The following is an 18801-nucleotide window of genomic DNA, read 5'->3' as shown; positions in this document are numbered from 1 at the left end:
ATTTTTTTCTCGATTTCCATACTTGACCGCCAATTATTACATGCAGATTCGTGATTAGGAGTTCACAATTAGTGAGTAGGCGAAATTTCATAGAAATTGGAGAGTGGTCCGGTATTGTAAACTCTTTCCTTAAGTTCTTGAAAATTGTCAATTTAATCGTATAAAAGTATTTTTTGGTGCATATGTATCTTACTTGATTAAAAAATATTATTTTATATTTGGGGGTCAAATTTACCCCCATGCGCGTCCTTAAGGTGGTGAAAGACGTGCACCTGGTTAAGGGTTAGTGGGGATATCAATTCCTTCAGGAAAAGCACTAGATTCCTGGCACATGTTATTTATATATACAAGGGGAAGTAAAAAATTATCCGCACTTTCGCCATAACTTTCTTTAAGTTGGCAGAACTGTCTTCAGTGCTCTTGTGGTTTGATCTTAATCTTCCTTTTGTTACAGAGTAAACATAACTGCTCTGCTGGCAGCGTGCACCAAGAAATAATACAGATTAGTCATTCCATTTCTCTGGTCTGAAGGTATGTCAGGGGCTAAAATTCCATTAAGGTTTTCAGTACAATACAAGGACATCACTCCATCACATAGAAGTGTGCGTGAGCCGAGTGAATCGAGAGATGTGATTTCAGGTGATATCCCACTGCTGATCATCAGAACATATGCATCTGAATCCTCTATATATTATTCTTGCACTTTTACATGTGAATCCTCCCTACCCTAATTTAAACACAACACATATATGGACAATTCTACTTCCTACACAAAACAAAAGCATTCTTCACAAAATTAGATTGCGACAACAGTAAACTGTCAAGAGAATGGGTTGGTGAAGTGTACCATGAGAATTGAGAGTTGCCTAACATCATTGCATGCCCCTTGTAGTAATTTATTACACCTATAAAAAAATCTTCTTATTCCTTATGAAACACAACGAAAAGTACGAATACGCTATCGACAGAAACGGAAAAAATTAAATAGTGTGTTAAGTTTGCAGTAACTCAAAATATTTACTCGAGTGTCTGAAATACGTACAGAATTTTAAAAAATGTAAATTGAGATTCATGTAATTTGTTATTTCGGATATAATTACTAAAACCATACTTGACAAACAAACATTTTCATGTTTTATTTTTGACTATATATCATCGTTTCACACATGTATGCAAACATCGGTCTCACAGCTGTCACACAAACATTCTGTCCTAATTACGACCACCGCCAATATTTGGAAATATTTCACGAATTGTCTTTACCAACTTCTGCCCTGTCAATATAAGTAACTTGTTTACTTTTTACTATAAATTAGAGATTATTATTTTGCAAATTAAAAATTCTCCTTCATAAAAAGATTAAAGTCAAAATCTCTCTTTTGACACAATTAGTACTAACATGGCGGATCAATTACCTGAAAAAGAACATCAATTTCATACACTATTTAAGAAAAGGGATATAATCACTGATAAATACATCCTGCCAATATCATTACAAATCGCATTGTTTATAAACTTACGGTCAAATTATCATCCACCACGAGAGGTAACTGCCTTCTCATAAGGGTGGTATGTTTTTCAGTCCTATACACATCAACTAATTTCGCCATTCTTCGATCGTGTTCTCTCGACAATTCTATTTATAAACTTGAAAATATAAACAGATTCACATGCGTGAAGGAATTATAATATCTCAATAGACATTATAAATTATTCACTAATATCACAAAACAGAAAAATCACTTCAACGTGTCCCTCTCAGCCATTTGTGGCTCAACAATGTTGCCAAGTTGCAACAATGTATTTTGCAAGAAACTTATGAATTTGCCAGATTTCTTTTCCGTGTTTCCACTTGTGAACTATTTGCAAAATTTCGTGTATTTTAAAGAATTTATTTATTTAGTCAGCGGATAATAATGATATGTTATGTGAAGATCAGCCTCATACATATTTTACTCCTCACAATAAGAAAAATGAGTAGGGTTGTGCGGGGTCCCGAAAAGTTGGTACAGTGGTATCCATGAGTATTACCGTGCAAATTGCCCATCACCATGTTAGTGCACTTTATTTGACCCAATAAGAGCTTCAAGAATTAAAATAAAACCCAAAACAAGCTGTTGACAACTTCTGCACCAGCATACATAAAAATCCATCGCTTAAAAACACATAGGATGTATGAGAAACATTAATGAAAATATTCATGGACAATTTGCACAATAATACTCATGGATCCCACTGTACGTAGTAAATAGCATCAGTATCAGGGTGGAATATTACCATTCTGACAGTCAGGAAATTTCAAATGATCATGTTTAGAAGTGGTTAATTTTCTATCTTTGCTGCAATGTAATTGTCTAAAACTTATCGGAAGTTTTTATTCCAGAAATGCAAAAACAATCACACCAAGGGAAACTGTCGTGTAAAACGGTGTAAGAATTTCTAGTGAGAGAAAATTTCGGATGTCGGAATTAAAAAATTTCCCGTCATGACCAAAAAGAGTCACGCACACTTCCTATAAATAATAAGCGTCTGGAGGGAGGGGTTCAAACCGGTCCGTCACCCCTGGAAATTGTCATAGTTTCAAGCAAGTTACAAAAAGCAGAAAGCTTATTTTGATCAGTGGTCAAAAAAATATGGCCGAGTCTGCTGCCACGCACGTGTCAGCAGTAAGAATAAGCGTCAAATTTGCTGCTGCCACGTAATTCGTCTGCTAAGAGGATGTTACAAATCTTAAGAACAGATTAAGACGAGAGAAATGCAAGTTTATGATTAGTGGGAATGAATGTACAGGCAATTTAGAATCTTTTTCTTTAGAAAGCATTTAGCGATATTATTTTAATGCTAACAGAACCTAACTATGAGAACATTTAGGTTTATTATTAGAAGAATGCTGAGGGAGCTAATCTTAAAACATTTTTGTGAAAGTAATCGCTACAACTTCACAGTATGTGTTACAGACGTAATTGCATACATAGCATGATGAAATCACGATAAAACTAAGACCGAGTCTACTGCCACGCGCATCTTTTTTGAGATTCCAGCAGAAAAAGAACGTGGCAGCAGACACTGCCAAAAAATATATTGTCCTTGCTCCCTCCGGTTTTGGATCCCAATCGTCGCCACTGATTCTGATACTTTGTTTTCAGTAGATACCCATTTTCAGCATATGAAGTAAGATATGATCAATTATCTTCAGCATTTTTGCGACAGTCAGAAAGGCATATTTTAGAGCTTTACCATGAAGGAGTAGATTTGCTATATCCTTTGGATAATCAAATTCGATGCAGGTTATTAAAAAAGCAGGGGTCTTTGTGACCACCGGTTATACGAGGCGAATCCAGAAAGTAAGTTTCTCTATTTTTTTCCCGTGAAAGTAAACATAATGAGCCGTGTAAATTGCGCATGCGCAGCAGAGCTAAGACGTATCAATCATATGCCAGACGGACAGATCCCGCCCGGCCCCAGTAGCGAGGCAGCAGTGGTTCGAAGTGGAAGCTCGTATTCCTTCTCCCGCCGCATGCCAGTAGCGAGGCAGCAGTGGTCCGAAATGGAAACTCGTATTCCTTCTCCCGCCCAATGCGAGGTTCGGTCGGTGATAAAGTTCCTGAATGCACAAAGCATTGCGCCAATTGACATTCATCGTCAGCTCTGTGAGGTCTATGCAGTGATGTGCGTCTACGCGTAAACAACGATAGTCTACATTCTACACGTAGACTATTTTATACACGTAGATTAGGTAATCTATGTAAACAACATGACGAAAGGTGATAAATTAGCAAAGGGCGACGTGAATTTAAAATAAAATTATACTGCGTATCAGTTGCTGATGTGTAAGGATAACTTTTCATACTCTTTCTTCCAAATTCGAACAATTTCTCACATAGGAAGAAACCTAATATAGGAAATATTCTAGTGATTTATGGGGAAAAGACCACTCTTGCCTCACGACTGCCATCTGTTGTTGTGTTATGCATACTATTTATCTTCTTCCATAGTTGATAAGAAGAGAAGAGAAATTTTGTTGTAAATAGGGTTCTTTTCATTTCGTTAGGAACTAGTATAGTTGAAAATGTCACTTTTCTTTCATGAAAGCCTTGAAAATTAATTTTAATGCACTTTAGATTGTCTACGTAGTCTATGTAAACTACAACCCAATGTAATCTACGCGTAGATTACGTGTAGACAACGCATGTAGACGTAAACTTATAGTCTACGGCACATCACTGGGTCTATGGGCCGAACATTATGAGTAAGCAGATTGTGCGTCGCTGGTGTTGGCAGTTTTCGGAAGGTCGTCAAAGTGTCCATAATGAAGAGCGCAGTGGGCGTCCGTCCCTCGTCACTGATGAGCTGGTGCGGCAGTGCAACGTAGAGAACCGTCGCTTCCCGATTACGGAGTTGAGTAGCCTTTTTCCGCAAATATCGCGATCCGTGTTGCATGAGATTGTCACGCAGCGCCTGCTGTTCAAAAAATTGTGTGCCAGGTGGGTGCCGAGAAACCTGACACCCGAACACAAAATGAAACGTTCAGGAGCAGCACTGACATTCCTGCAACGGTACCATGATGACGGCGATGATTTCCTCGACAGGATCGTCACGGGCGATGAGACGTGGATTTCGCACTTCACCCCTGAAACCAAGCAGCAGTCAATGCATTGGCGGCATAGTGGATCTCCGGTCAAGAAGAAATTCTGTCGGTACAGAAAGTGATGTGCACCGTGTTTTGGGACAGGAAGGGCATTTTGCTGTGAACGCTGACCATTACTGTGAGAAACTAAGGAAATTACGACGTGCCATGCTTACTGCAGGTGTTGTACTCCTCCATGACAATGCTCGTCCACATACGGCTCGGCGCACAGCAGCTGTTTTGACGGAATTTGGCTGGGAGTTGTTTGATCATCCACCTTAGTCCTGATCTGGCTCCCAGCGATTTTCACGTTTTCTTGCACCTCAAGAAATTCCTGTCCGGTGAGCGTTTTGGCAACGACGAAGAGCTGAAGACGTCTGTCACACGCTGGTTTCATTCACAGGCGGCAGAGTTCTACGACAGTGGGATCCAAAAGTTGATACCACGATACGACAAGTGTCTCAATTCTGGTGGTTGCTATGTTGAAAAATAGCTACCTTTGCTGTACCTGTTGCCAATAAATGGTTTCCTGAAACTGTTGGTTTTTTTTTTTTAAAAAAAATAGGGAAACTTACTTTCTGGATGCGCCTCGTATATGCAGGATATACACAAGCATCTCGCACACACACATGGTGAACTCAAAGAATACAAAAGTTGATTAATACAATTATTTTATAAATGTAAAAGTGAAATGGAATGTTATCAAGCAACAGCGGCGGTGCCAGGATTAATCACCTGGGGGTGTGACGTTGAAAATAAAGAAAACAATTAACATTTATTAGGCATCTATGATAATGTTCTAATGAAACTGAAGAATACTAAAGACTCGCTTCATTTTTGCCTGATTTTAGCACGACAACGTTTGGAAATTTGAAAAGAACAAATTGTTCAAGGGAGGCCAATGGCATATATGAAGAACTGGAGGATTTTTTCTATAGAGAGGCAAGCAAGGCATTTTTTCAGGGAAAGGAATATCCCCCCTCCCCTCTAATAGCATTGCTCACTCTCTCTAAAAGAAAAATCTTCAGTTTCAAGTTACCATGTTCCTGCAACGTTCTTATAATTATTAACATAAATGACCTTGACCGAAATGTACACTTTTAGATTGACATCCATTGTTTTAAGTCTACTTGATAGGCTAATCGTGACTGGGCCTACAGTCTAAAATGTGATCCGAACCACTATGTGCCTCCACTGGGTATCAAACCCACGATCCCTTGATTACAAGGTACAAGTAGTTGAGGTACGCAATTCAGTTATTATTAATCAAATTTCAAATACGTTGTATAATTAACAACAACTGCTGAGTGTTCAGTTTGCATGCTTTGGGTAAAGGAAATAAATCGGTAGTATGCAACCTAAGGTTCTGCAATTTGAAAAATAAAATAACACAATAAATACGGAATCATGTAGTCACTTCTATGTAATTATCAATTCACTGCTTCACTTTTCTGAAAATGTTCGGTTGCTTTGTTACCCTTCTTTTGATTTTACATAATGCATAGCCTACCTTTTGTCTGCCCAGATGCTGTGGTGTCAGGATGAAACTATAAGTGCACAGCAACTTCTTGGTTAAAATCCCCTGGGCTGCACTGTGCCCAATAATGAATTATAACATTTGGTATCTTCGTAACAGTCTTTGAAAAAGTCTGAAATGGTACGTTTCTAGAACAAATAGAACGAATCAAGAAGGAAACTTACAGTCACGATAAAACTTCGGTTAAATAATTTTCCAATAATGACCTGATGATACTTGAAAGCAATTCAACAACAAAACCGTGTATCAACAGTGCAGAGGAAAAAAAATACAACTGACAGTGAGCCTGGCTGAGCTATATACATTTATCGAAAAATACAGACAGACACAAACAACAAATCTAAGTAAATAAAGACGAGGCCCGCTGAACTTACAGTACAGGAAAATAAATGTGGAATCTCATTGAGAGTAGGATCAATGCTTGCCTGTTGTAAATAATGATAGTAGTCTCATTTCAGTACCTAACATTCGGCCCTCAATACGACGACATAATATGACTGTAAGAGGTAATATTTTTTGGTACAATATAGGTTTTGGATAAGGGGTGCTGAACGAGGTGTGCAAGCACCCCTTCATGCCACCCCTGTCAAGCAAGCAAGCAAGCAACATGGTTCTAAAGTGGAGCCTGGTCAACAAATCTGCAGAAGTAGTGACAGACAGATACATATGCTGGTTAAATGTATGCACTAGAGTGCGCGTCAAATCTCCTGCATATGGCCTTGAACGACTGAACAGCACCAGCGAATCACGGACGTGCGGCGTTGCCTAGTTCAGAAGCTGTTTCACCTCGCTACTAAATCGTGTACCTGGCGCTCGGATATAAATAGATTATTTCAAGTGTCAGTAGTTCAACAGATGGAAAGATAATGAATTTGCGAGTATGCACGAAAAACAAGCGTGATTGTAGCTTATACCATTCCCTCTGTAGAAGCAATGTTATTATAAACGTATTTTTAATTGTATCCTTTTTGCTCTCCCTTCGTTCCTGTTGCATTCTGAAACTTTCCGATTAGCTAAGGGAACAGGGCACGTTCGTTCCCAGTGATGGCAGAAGAAGTTGACGAAGAGGATACCGTCATTGTTTTTTTTTTTTTTTTTTCATGTGTTTAGTGGGTGTGTGCAGCATGTTGTTGAGTAAACCAAGTGGTAGTGATGGCGAGAGAAGAGGGAAAAATACAGTGTTGTACGAAGCCAGGCACGACAGGTGATTTTTCAGGTGTATAATTTTTTTTTAAAAAAAGTGTTTGAGTGACGAACAAAGAAGTAAAATTGACTTTAAGAAGTGCCAGGATCTAACAGCTCAAGCGTGTGGTGTGAATCAAGCTACCGTTTCTCGGATATGTTCAGGGGCAAAACAATGTGGATCGGGGCCTGCTCCAATGTTTCAATAACCTAGACTAGAAAGCACATTAACATACCGAAAAGAACGACAAATTTAGATGACTTTGAAAAGACGTAGTTCGTAGAACAGTCTTTGAAATTTACGATCGTGGCGAATTTTCTACTACCAAAAAGATAACGTACTCTTTACGGGACAAAATATCTTACAAAGGCTCTACAACTTCCACCTTGAGAATATTGAAAGAATTATGCAGTCCCTAATCAGGTATGTTCTTTTCTCCCATTAAGTTTATTATATGTTATATTATCTAATGTTCCGTGCTCTCCGTGACAAGGCGTTTCGCTCGACCACGCTGTCTCTTTCCGTGTGAGATTTCGACATGGCACCGCTGCAGTGCGCTGCTATTGGCTATCGCCATATGCAGGAGATTTGACGCGCACTATAACAACTTTGCCTTTGAACTGGAGAAGTTTGGGGAGATCCTATGATAAGATATGCCACTTTTTCCTGCATGAATTTACTTCAAACAATAAGGGAGCTTTCAGACTGAAGCTACAAGCAAAATGGGCAATTTCACACACAAGTAGCAAGCTACACAGGTCCCTTCCATCTAGGCAAACCATTCACCCGGCTCCTGGCATGTGAGAAAACCAAATTATGTTTCATGATTGAAAAAAAAAAACTGCCCACTCCAAGCAACACATGAAGCTTGTCACGTTGCTTTGGTTTGGAAGGTTTAGTTTATTTCTGACGGTTGGTTTCCCAGGGACACATGTTGCTCAATGACATGCAGTGTGTCGTTTTGGGCTGTTACTCACATATGTGCAGCAAATACTTGTTTATGGATTAAAAGGGCTGGTCTCTCTTGTCAGTTCTGTGAATCCCCACTGTTGACTACTCACTTGTTGCTTCAGTCTGAAATTCAGAAGTTTTCACCACAAAATCACACATAAATGATCTCCATGCTTGTAACAAAAAGCAAGTCATACCAATGACTAATGAGTCAGGTGCCGATCTTTTCTTTGTATCGTATTCACAGATTTCTTCTCTCTTATGTCCTTTGGAAACCTATGAAATGATACTTGACTCAATAAATTTGTTCCCAATAAAACTGTGCAACCATATGAAAATGGCCCAAGCAACACATACAGCTTTTCATGTTCCTTAGGTTTGGAAGGTTTTGTTTTTTCTGAAGGTTGGTTTCCAAGAGAAGACATTTTGCTTGGACTGCCTTTTCTCAATGGCTTGACATGTGTTTTGGTCTGGCACCCTTTTTCATTGGAAAAGAATCTCCACTTGCCGTTTCATGTTAATAATTAATCCCAGTCATATTCAAACAATCCAATTTATCATGACTCGAAAAAAAAAAACACTTATGCCTAGACCAGAGATCACCTCAAGACATTGAGATACTTTCAGGTTTGCAAATACGGAGGGGATTGTATTCTTATAATTCTTCACCCCATAAGAACTTTAAGATACAGTAGAATGATACTTTTAATTAGACAGACAGTGCAATCTAAGTACCTCAACAAGTGTGTGGACTGGGTCCATGAAGCTTTCCAATGAAACACTGAAATCAACAAATCAGGCAAGTCGAAAGCTTCAACTCAACTGCCTGGAGAACTGTCCAAAAGCATCTCTTGACTACTCTCCAGATGCCACCATGTTGCATTGCATGCTCCTAAAGGTCTTTTCCACTCTTACGGTAGCCGGTCATAATTCTGGCAAGGGAAGTGGGGAGAAGGGATTACGCCGCACACACACACACACACGACGCAGCAGAAAAAATACTACATGAACCTCGTTCTACTGGCTGCTGCATTTCTTATCACTCTGGGTTGGTCGCTTCTCAGATTTCCTCTTTCTTTGACAGCTTATAGGGTGCCCGTCTTCACTGGAAAAGAGCTTTAGCAGCGAAGTGTGGAACCAGCTGTGTGCAGGACAATTAGAATAAAAACTTGTGGATATCAGGCACAGACATACACCAATATAATGAGTGTGTTCCACCAAAGTTCTCCTCCACAATAAAATGACGAAACCAGGAAGCTCCTTTTTGAATAACCTGAATACATTATAAAAGTCACTTTTTGCAAATACGATCATTTGAAAAACGTATTTCATGACTGTCATTTAGTTCAAAAGGTATCTTATTTCGTAGATACAGCACTACAGTTCCTAGCAGTTGTTATTTTTTGCAAGTTCAAACAATAAAGGTGTCTAAAGGAATAACAATTTTGAATGGTAACCACAATTTCTGCCAAACAGACTGCCGAAAATTGTTAACGATTTCCTGCTTTCGGAGACAATCTCCTTCAAACAGTTTGCTCCGATAGAACGTATCTTGGACATTCCACTTTTGCCCAGAGAGGAGCCTGCTTATTCATTCTTTTTTTTCTTTCTGAAGGATGGTGGCACAAAAAATTGGTTACACACTGGGTATCGAACCAGAGACCCCTTGAATACAAGGTGATGACATTATTACTATCAGGGAGGTTGGAAATTGATATTGATGGATGGGCATCATTGACGCAGGAGTGATATTTTCTTTTTTAAATTTAGTGGTTAGTACTCCCATAATTTGTTATGTTTATTTGTACTTAGAATGACTAGCGTATTGGAGGATTTCTCTTATTGTTTCTTAAATATTAAGTGGTCTGCAGATACAGTGTATAGCATATTTTAATCAACCATTCATGAGCCACTGCAACTATCTCTGTGAGCTTGTGATCGACAGTTTGGCAATCCCTGATCCAGATGAACCAAAAGTGAATGTGTGATACTTTAATGAGCTCGGAGGATGTCTCTCCATGTCACATCACCTAACTTCAGTTACCAAAGAAGAGTCCTCTATCAGAACATTTTTCAACTACTAATTATAAATACGTTGTATAATAAATAAATAACCCATGGCTCGACAGCCCTTGAAGGAACTAGGCTGATCTCCCGACTGTTAGTCTCCCTCTCACAATCCTACCTAGAGGTGTGGAAATCTTCCACTAGTAATGGGTTGATGTGTAGTAGGCACGTCGAATCCCCAGCCGTTGTAGAAGACTTCAGACACCAGTTTACGATACTCACTCATAGCTCCCAAATTTCCTCACGATGGTGGGTTGCCACCGGTCCTATACACAGGATGAGAACCCAGAGACTGAACCCATGCCGTCCCACCTAAGACAGCATGGCCACGGAGGTGGACGAACTAATAATTAATAAAATTTAAAATATATATATATACAAATTCATATATATGTATTTAAACATATTATGTTTTGCATGTAAATGGCAATCCCTCTTCCTAATGCAAGTACCGGTACCTTCTATTTGACTTTGATCTCAATGTTACTGAAAACATTAACTTTGAATGTTGGAAGCTAGAACAAAAATCGAATTAGGAAGACGAACATACAGGGACAAAAATAATGCTACTAATGGGAATGTCAACTGCAACCACAGTAATTGCCAAAGATGAAGGTACATAAATAACTTCAAGACAACTAGAATTAATGGTCCACAAACAATTGCGAACGACCCCCAAATCATCAAATCTCTACTTTTTTGTTATTTAAAAATAATAACCTCAAATGTTTAAAGGTGTACTCACTCCTAGCAGACATGCATTCATTGTACAGATATTTGGCTATTCCTATGTATTGCTCCTTACATCTCAACAGTTGGATTCAAATCAAGTTCATGCAGATGGTGCATACATCTTCATTCATTAAAATACTACTTGTTCTTGAATATATTGTACAGCTATTTATAGAAATTTTGTTTTGAATTTTCTGACAAAAAAAAAGGGAAGTAATAACATATTGAAGTTTGTTTTAAGTCCACTTTATGTACAGTTAGGCTAATTGAGACTGGACCTACAGTTTACAGTGGGATCTGAACTACTATATGCCTCCACCAAGTACCAAACTCGGGGTACCTTGATTGCAAGACAATGATGTTACCACTACGCCATTCGGAAGGCCCTGTGATAGAATATGAACAATAATAATTCTTACAATACAGGTTCCAAAAAAAACCTACAGCTGCATAAAGAAGAAATAAAATGAACTTGAACTACATACTATTGTTAGTTGTCAATCATTTATTTACAAACAATAAAAGTGTGGGGAAGATGGAACTATTTCTTCTTTCCCTTCTTTGTTTTCTTCTCAGCTTTTCGGTCCTTGTCCTTCTTCATTCTTGGATCAACGACTCTGTATGGTCCTTTCATTCCACGGGGTCTGCTAACCCTTTTTGCTGCACTGAACTTCCTTGCCACAATATACTGAACTTTCTTTTTCTTCTCTGCTGCTTTCTTGTACAATCTGCAAAAAAAAAATGACATCAAAGTTCCACTCAACACTATTCAAGGTCATCAATAAATACATCCATCAAAATTACTATCAGCTAGGCATTGCATAACCCTCCAGGAGGGATAGGGTGTACAGTCATGGACACTCCTGGGTTGTAGCAACCCCATTTACTTTCAATGGGGGTCACTACAACCTAGAAGTGTCCATGACTGTACAAAGGGCATTAGTGCATGTTATGGGCTTTCTTTAAGTTGTCTCCCTTTTATGCTCAGTTATTTGAAGAATATAATCCATGACTTGTTCTGTGTTTGTTGATAATTTGAGATGGGGGGTGTCTGTCTGCATAACCACCAAGGGGCAAAATTAGTTTCACAAGTTTTTATGGATTTTTCTGTTTGTGAATATCCGTACTGTTTGTTGTGGAGGGGGTATTTAAATGTTCTGTAATACCACACACAGAACTTTGGAGGCCACCTCATACATCAAGCACTCATGACGAGTATTGTCACAAGGTTCATTTATCATACTGTATTTACACATATGCCGGAAGATTAAGATAAAATTTTCTTTTATTATAAAACAAACTAAACGTAACGTTTCAACCTTCTAGCAAGGTCTTCTTCAGACTCTGCACCAAGTACAAATGTAACAAGGTACAAAACAGGACGATATATATACACAAAAATTACTCCCCTCCAGACTATTAGAAAGTTGTTGTGGAACATTCTAGCAGGTGGCTTTCCCTTGTCAACTGTACTTGCACCTGATTTAGCTAAACATTTTCTTTCATCTGGAATGTGGTTGGACTCTTTATCTAATGCTATTTTTCCTTCATTCTTCTTCCTTCTTCTCTCCTCTTTCTCTCTTGTCCTTTCCACTCTTTCTAACACCTTCTTCCATTCTTTGTTTACCTTCAGTCCCCCATTCCAGTTCATTGTGTCTTCACCTTTCTTCTCTATTTCCTTGGCCTCCTTCCATTTTCTCACTAGTATTCTCTTCTCCCTTCCTATTTGCTTAGCCTCATCCCACTCTATGCATGTCCTGTTTCTCTCGTGTGTTTAGAGTGCCACACACGTAAATTTGCCGTTGCGTAGAAACGTATTTTCGTTTCGTCTCCCTCTCTCTTAGCATCACGTGTTCTACCCTGCTCGAAAACCTTCGCTATTGTTGCCATATTGTCATTCCATTCCTGGACACACTCGCGCAAACTTCATTGAAAACAATTGAACAGCGCTCCAGCTCGCGGTTCCCACCGGTCAGCAGGGACGGCAATGTGGCAATATAGCACGGCGGAGTCGTTGCTTCTTTTATGCAGTGCATGTTCATTGGCTAGCTAGTAACTAGTGTTGCCAACTGTAATAATGAAGCACTATTTCTGTCACGGAAGGGGAAAGCAGGTAAAGTGGCGGTGAGTTTTGTTGGATTGGAAGCACCATATTTTTATTTTATACTAAGTATTTGACCGGTTTGACGTTGTGTGCGTGTATTGCGTGTGTTTATGTAAAAGTGTGTGTTTGCTGATGAACGTTAAATTCCATAATGCCTCCAGTTCTGTCGAAGTTGAAATCAAAAACCTTGCATAGCCAAGCTCGGGAAATTCTAAGCAACGTGCACGAGTTCATGAAGGAGGAAGCCAGTCATGGTGTTAGCATCCCAATAAAGCATTTTGGCAAGAGAACAGCGAACAGCAGCAACAAATTGTTCATATTTCATAATTTTGGAATTATTCAAAATAAATAAATTATGTGGCTCCAACATCATTTCAACTCTGGCTCCGGCACGTGTTCTTGTAGAAATTGCATAGAGGAGGCTGTCATTTTTGCTGCTTAATGCGATACATATTGTTTTCTGTGTTAAAATTGCCATGCTTTGATGGGTGACCAAGTTCATAGCAGGGCCGGCGGAAGGGGAGGGCGAACCGTCCCATCGCCCAGAGCGGCAAAATTTGAAGAGAAGAAAAAAATAAGCCTATTGAAAACTGTGATCGAGCGAGATATTCTTTTGCGCTGAATAGTATTGAAATAGCATAAGAAGTCTCATTATTTATTTTATATTTTGATGTTTTAGTTAGGAATATATTGATTTTCAATTTTCCGTTGCTGCGTAATGACCGGGGGGGTCGAAATAGAGCGGCATCTGCCGCCACCTCCCAGGGAGGCAAAATGACTAGCGCCGGCCCTGGTTCATAACAAAAGAAAAAGCCGCGCAGCTTATCGTCTAGTGGCAGTATATGTACTTGTTATTGTTGTGGAAGCCGGCATCCTTTGTAAATGTACAACAAAGGCAACCGACTGTCGCCGATCTCAGAGAGGAAATAATAATACTGCTTCAGGAGGAGTGTTATGGTGCAATTGTAGCGGTTTAACACGTTGGCATGTTATTATCTGCCGTTGCAGTTCCATACCAGTGTATACGGGTTTTGGGAGTGAAAAGTTAGAACGCCACCAGTGCATTAATGCAATGAAAAATAATATATATATTTTTTTATTTTGTTTGAAATCACTCAAATAAGGAATCGTATGAAGAAGTCTTCTTTGCAGCATTTTTGGTAATTTTACTTATGTGTTAGTTCATATTTTGCGAATTTTTAGTCCATATGTATGTAGCTACATACATAGTCACTTGTTAGTACATATTAATCCTAGTCCTGGTATAATGCATGACGTTTAAAACTCAACGTTAGATAGACCTGAATTCTCTAATTTTATTGTTGTACGTAACAGCTGTGCTTCGGCGCACCGCAGCGATTTTTCTATCTGCTCCATTAGCAACACTGCTTCTTTAGTTCTGTCGCGCATTGCACGGCAGAATTATCTGCGCTGGACTCTACATATTGCATTTCTCTCTCTCTTAAGTCATACATCATCCCTATGTTGTTTCAACCTGTCTTTCAGCCTCTTTTTCGTTTCTCCTATGTACACACTCTGACATTCTTTACATTTCACTTCATAGATAATCCCTTCCTCTTACTCTTCTCTGTTTTCCTTTTTCTTGTTTGCATTCTTCGCTTTTCTTAAGATGCTTCTCTCTACCTTCCTGTAAGTTTTAATGCCCGCTTTCCTAAGCACTTTGCATATCTTTGCTTTGCATAACGTTACGTTTAGTATATGTTTTATAATAAAATAAATTTCTGCCTTGGTCAGCATATTGAGTTTTTCATACCATGGAAACAAGGCTTAATGGTGTCACAAAAATTTCACATCCAAAGACCATATGTACATAAAGTTAAGAGAATTCACGATAGGTGGAGTGTAAATGCTGAATGAAGTCATCGCTGCTTACGTTAATACCAGAAAAGATCGATAGGTGGCACTGGCCATTCTACGTAAATAAACCGAAAGTTCTCAAATTACGTCTCACCTGGCTGTTATTTAAATGATAAGATCACTTTCATTGTTAATTAAGCTTCACTGTAGTATATTTTGCCCTGAGTTTAAAGTGTCTCATTTTTAAAAGTATAAACCCAGAAGGCTTTGTGTGGGCATATGCAATGGGACATTTCAGTAGGATCTTGATATGACCGGGTTCTGCAATTTGTACATGTCAAATTAGGCAATAAAATATACTGTACGTTACACTCCATGCTATTACAAAAAGTTGATAATTAGAATTATATAGGTTGTGAAAACACAGGGTTCCTTAGTGCACACACAAATGTTAATAGTGCTTTCAAAAGCATTCGCTTTGAAAAACTTTGGACAAACATGTTGTGGAAGAGAGAAAAAAGAAAGGGTGAGGTTCCCGCAATAATGACGGTGAAGAAGGTGTTTCGCAATTGATATTCAAAGGTACAAATCCTTTGATTTTTGCGTTCATGCAACATGTGGATTATTTCTGTGGATTGCCTTTCGACTATGAATGTCGGGAGAATGTTTTGACGGACGCGGAATATTCGCTGCGCCAGCTGGACGTTTGTAATGGATGAAAGAATAAGGTATGATAAGTGACTGGTTCTGATCTCCCCACCGTGCCATGCAGATAAGCAGGCTTTCTTCATATAGTGTTGCATGAGCTCATGTTGTCGTACTGGTACGGTAGATCTACCTAATATGCAATTGATTTTCAAAGCATGCTAGCAAGTGCACCGTGTGTCGTGAGAAAAGCTTGAAACTATCGTTCCGGTCAACGTAATCCGAGCACGATGGCAGCGGACGGCATTGTTAAGAAAAATTGATTTTTCTTGTAATATGAATGTAAAACAAGTTGAAATCATATGGAAAGGTAGAATTTGGGAATAGTTATGAACGGACGTTATTCATATCCCAGATTTGTATTGTGGGAAGGTATATTTTCTATATTTTAACTCCTGTCAAGGTCATATGTCCATATATGGAAGTGCTCATGATTGGCATAGATATTTTGTACTAAGAGGATTTGCTGGGTGTATACCTACTCATCAAAAGACCTTTGAATTTCGTTAAGCTGTAATACTGCCATAATTAGACATGTATATATAAGCTGATAGGATCATTTTTATAAGTGTCCTGTTTTTATCATAGGATAAGGCAGTTTGAAAGTTTACCTGCATTTATTGTAAAATGCATTTGAGCATATTGAGATTGTGATACAAAATACAAATTTACAGGCACAAATAGTGGGATAATCTTTCTAAACCAAAATAACAGCTGTAAGTAGACATACGTTGCATGTTGGTAGCTAATATGTAATTTTTACAGCATAATAAACATGTTGATTAGTTCACCGAGCACCTTTTAGTTCTATGAATATAAGTACTCAAATGAACATATTATTGTTACATGTACACGATTGTCTCTCCTTCCAGAAAGGGGGAATTCTGGGGTGTACTGGTCATGTTAAATAGTGTCGTTAAACTCATGGAACCAACTACCCCCAACAGCTGAAGTAACCAGGTAATAATGATACATTTTTACCTACTTTTGACCTAAAACAAAATCAGCATTATAAAGTGTAATTATATTTAGCACAGATTGGTAAATAAAATCAGATCACCTTGGTAAAGTACATGTAGGAAGGGTATGTTCTTGAAAAATTAAGAACAAGTCGTAGTTTTAAAAGTTTGAGTCGTATGTCTACATACGAGGGTGGCACAAGAAGTGTACCATAGTACTACTGGATGACCATAATAGACTCTTAATGTGTATACTTCTACACCTGGAATTCTAGTTAAGTTGAGTGGGACTATAAATAAGTGCATATCCCAAGACTAAACATATTTCACTTTATTTTGTATGTTGTTTTGTACATAGAATATACAGTGGAGCCCCGATTTTACATTTTCCCGCTTTATATGTTCAATCTTCTTGGTCCCACCATAGCCAAATGTTAGAAAACTTTCCTAGATTTTACATTTTCCCGCAGTTTAGGTTTCTTCAGCTTGGTTCCCTAAAGAACGTGAAATCGAGGTTACACTGTAATTTTTTTTTTTTTTTTTTGGGGGGGGGGTTCGATAAATTCCTCTTCTGTATCCCTCCAATCAGCATTTTCAGCATTACGAGTGTTGAATTTTTGGGGAAACTTGGAGCTAGGGCTGGGGGCTTTTGTGACATCATTGAGTTAAGGGCCACCCTCACCTCTGATGTACCATCTCACACTGAACATGTTCAGTCATTTTAGCTTGAATTATAACTATTTTTGCATAGTGTAGACAGAATACTACTTACTGTTTGAGTTGCCTGGCCTTCTCCCTCTGGGATATATCGAGGTTCTCCATTATCCCAGAGGCTTTCTCCTTTGCATTCTCTAGACGTTTAACGAGCCTCTTCTTTTTCCTAGCTTTCGCCTCAATTACCTTTTTCATGGATCTTGTATTTATTTCCTTCAATTTGTTTTTATATTCCAGTATCAAATCCTGTTAATAAAAAGAAATTATTTACCTTTCCAGAACACCATGGAAAACTGTACAATGAAGATTCTATTGTCACTAACATGGTTGATTAGGGAAATGAGAAAGTGGAATCAAGACTTAACTCAAGTTCATCATAGAGAATGCACAAAAAAAATATTGCGGGGGGGGGGGGGGAGGGGGGTTGACGAGAGCAAAAACAACATGATTACAACACACATTTGAAATCATATAATGATTTTTTTACCCATACTCTCTCTCTCTCTCTGGCACATACTTTTACACAATATTTACCCTATTGTAGATGGCTGTGATTTCACCTGTCGCAGTGCCATTTGGCAGCATTTAACAATATAATTTCTCGAAAACCAGAGATTATATTTCAGTTATATTTCTCCAAAAAGGTATCAGACTAATTGTAAGTCCAGAAATCGTTGATGTGGCAACGTAGCTTTGAGCACCAGCAGAGAGTATACAACTATACTGTAGATCAGGGGTGCCCCCCCACACCTTAGATGCATCCCCCAAAGTCGTTCATCATACCCCTTCCCCCATACACACATGAATATAGTTTGTATTAACATGCACATATTGATTTTCGTTTGAATGTGCTTTTTTTAAAAATTGAATTTTCGAAATATGTAAGCTTGAGACAACGAAAACTGACAGTATTTTACAATTATCCGGTCAGTCGTAGCACAGGAACACATACAAGCCAAACAAATCGTGCCTGAAATCATCCAACACTGAAACTGAAAGAAAACACCAGGTATTGTTTATTACTGGCTGAGATGGCAACATTTGAAACCTTTCATTGTAGATGAAACTAAAAGACTAATGTTTGCTACAGGAAATAGTATTCTTGTGGACGTTGTTAAATCATGAAGTAGATGCTGAACATCTAATAACCATAACTAAAAATCAATAACAAATCAATAAAACAAAACGATGCCCCAATTTTTGTGTGAAGATATGTAGAACTGGTAGGTAAACTATGAAATTTTGTCCCCCCATGACGCAAGCACCCCTGCTGTAGATCTCTTTACTAGAAATGAAATGCAGTGCTGGAGGGTGACACAGGACATGATACACTGCACTAGAAGTCTAGCTAGAATCTGTTCTCTAAGCTAGAAATCACCTTCACCTGGCACAATTAATCTTGGC

The 18801-nt window shown here is 38.5% G+C and overlaps 2 protein-coding genes across 2 annotated transcripts in view; both read right to left on the bottom strand.

Annotated features, from left to right (window-relative positions):
- Window positions 1–1767, bottom strand: part of LOC145990012 (gametogenetin-binding protein 2-like) — a 41550-nt gene extending 39783 nt beyond the window's left edge. Inside the window, exon 1 of the mRNA XM_083125605.1 lies at window positions 1521–1767. Coding sequence (XP_082981731.1) covers window positions 1521–1610 — 90 coding nt within the window. The 5' untranslated portion in view covers window positions 1611–1767. The remainder of the gene's footprint in view (window positions 1–1520) is intronic.
- Window positions 1768–11582: 9815 nt separating this feature from the next.
- Window positions 11583–18801, bottom strand: part of LOC145990011 (pre-rRNA 2'-O-ribose RNA methyltransferase FTSJ3) — a 57985-nt gene continuing 50766 nt past the window's right edge. The window contains exons 13-14 of the mRNA XM_083125604.1: window positions 17456–17643; window positions 11583–11825 (exon numbers count right to left, since the gene is read on the bottom strand). Coding sequence (XP_082981730.1) covers window positions 11639–11825; window positions 17456–17643 — 375 coding nt within the window. The 3' untranslated portion in view covers window positions 11583–11638. The remainder of the gene's footprint in view (window positions 11826–17455; window positions 17644–18801) is intronic.

The sequence above is a fragment of the Lepisma saccharinum genome, chromosome 7 (genome assembly GCF_977018435.1).
Source record: "Lepisma saccharinum chromosome 7, izLepSacc3.1, whole genome shotgun sequence".
Classification (NCBI taxonomy): domain Eukaryota; kingdom Metazoa; phylum Arthropoda; class Insecta; order Zygentoma; family Lepismatidae; genus Lepisma; species Lepisma saccharinum.
This window is presented reverse-complemented; position numbering and strand designations above follow the sequence as displayed.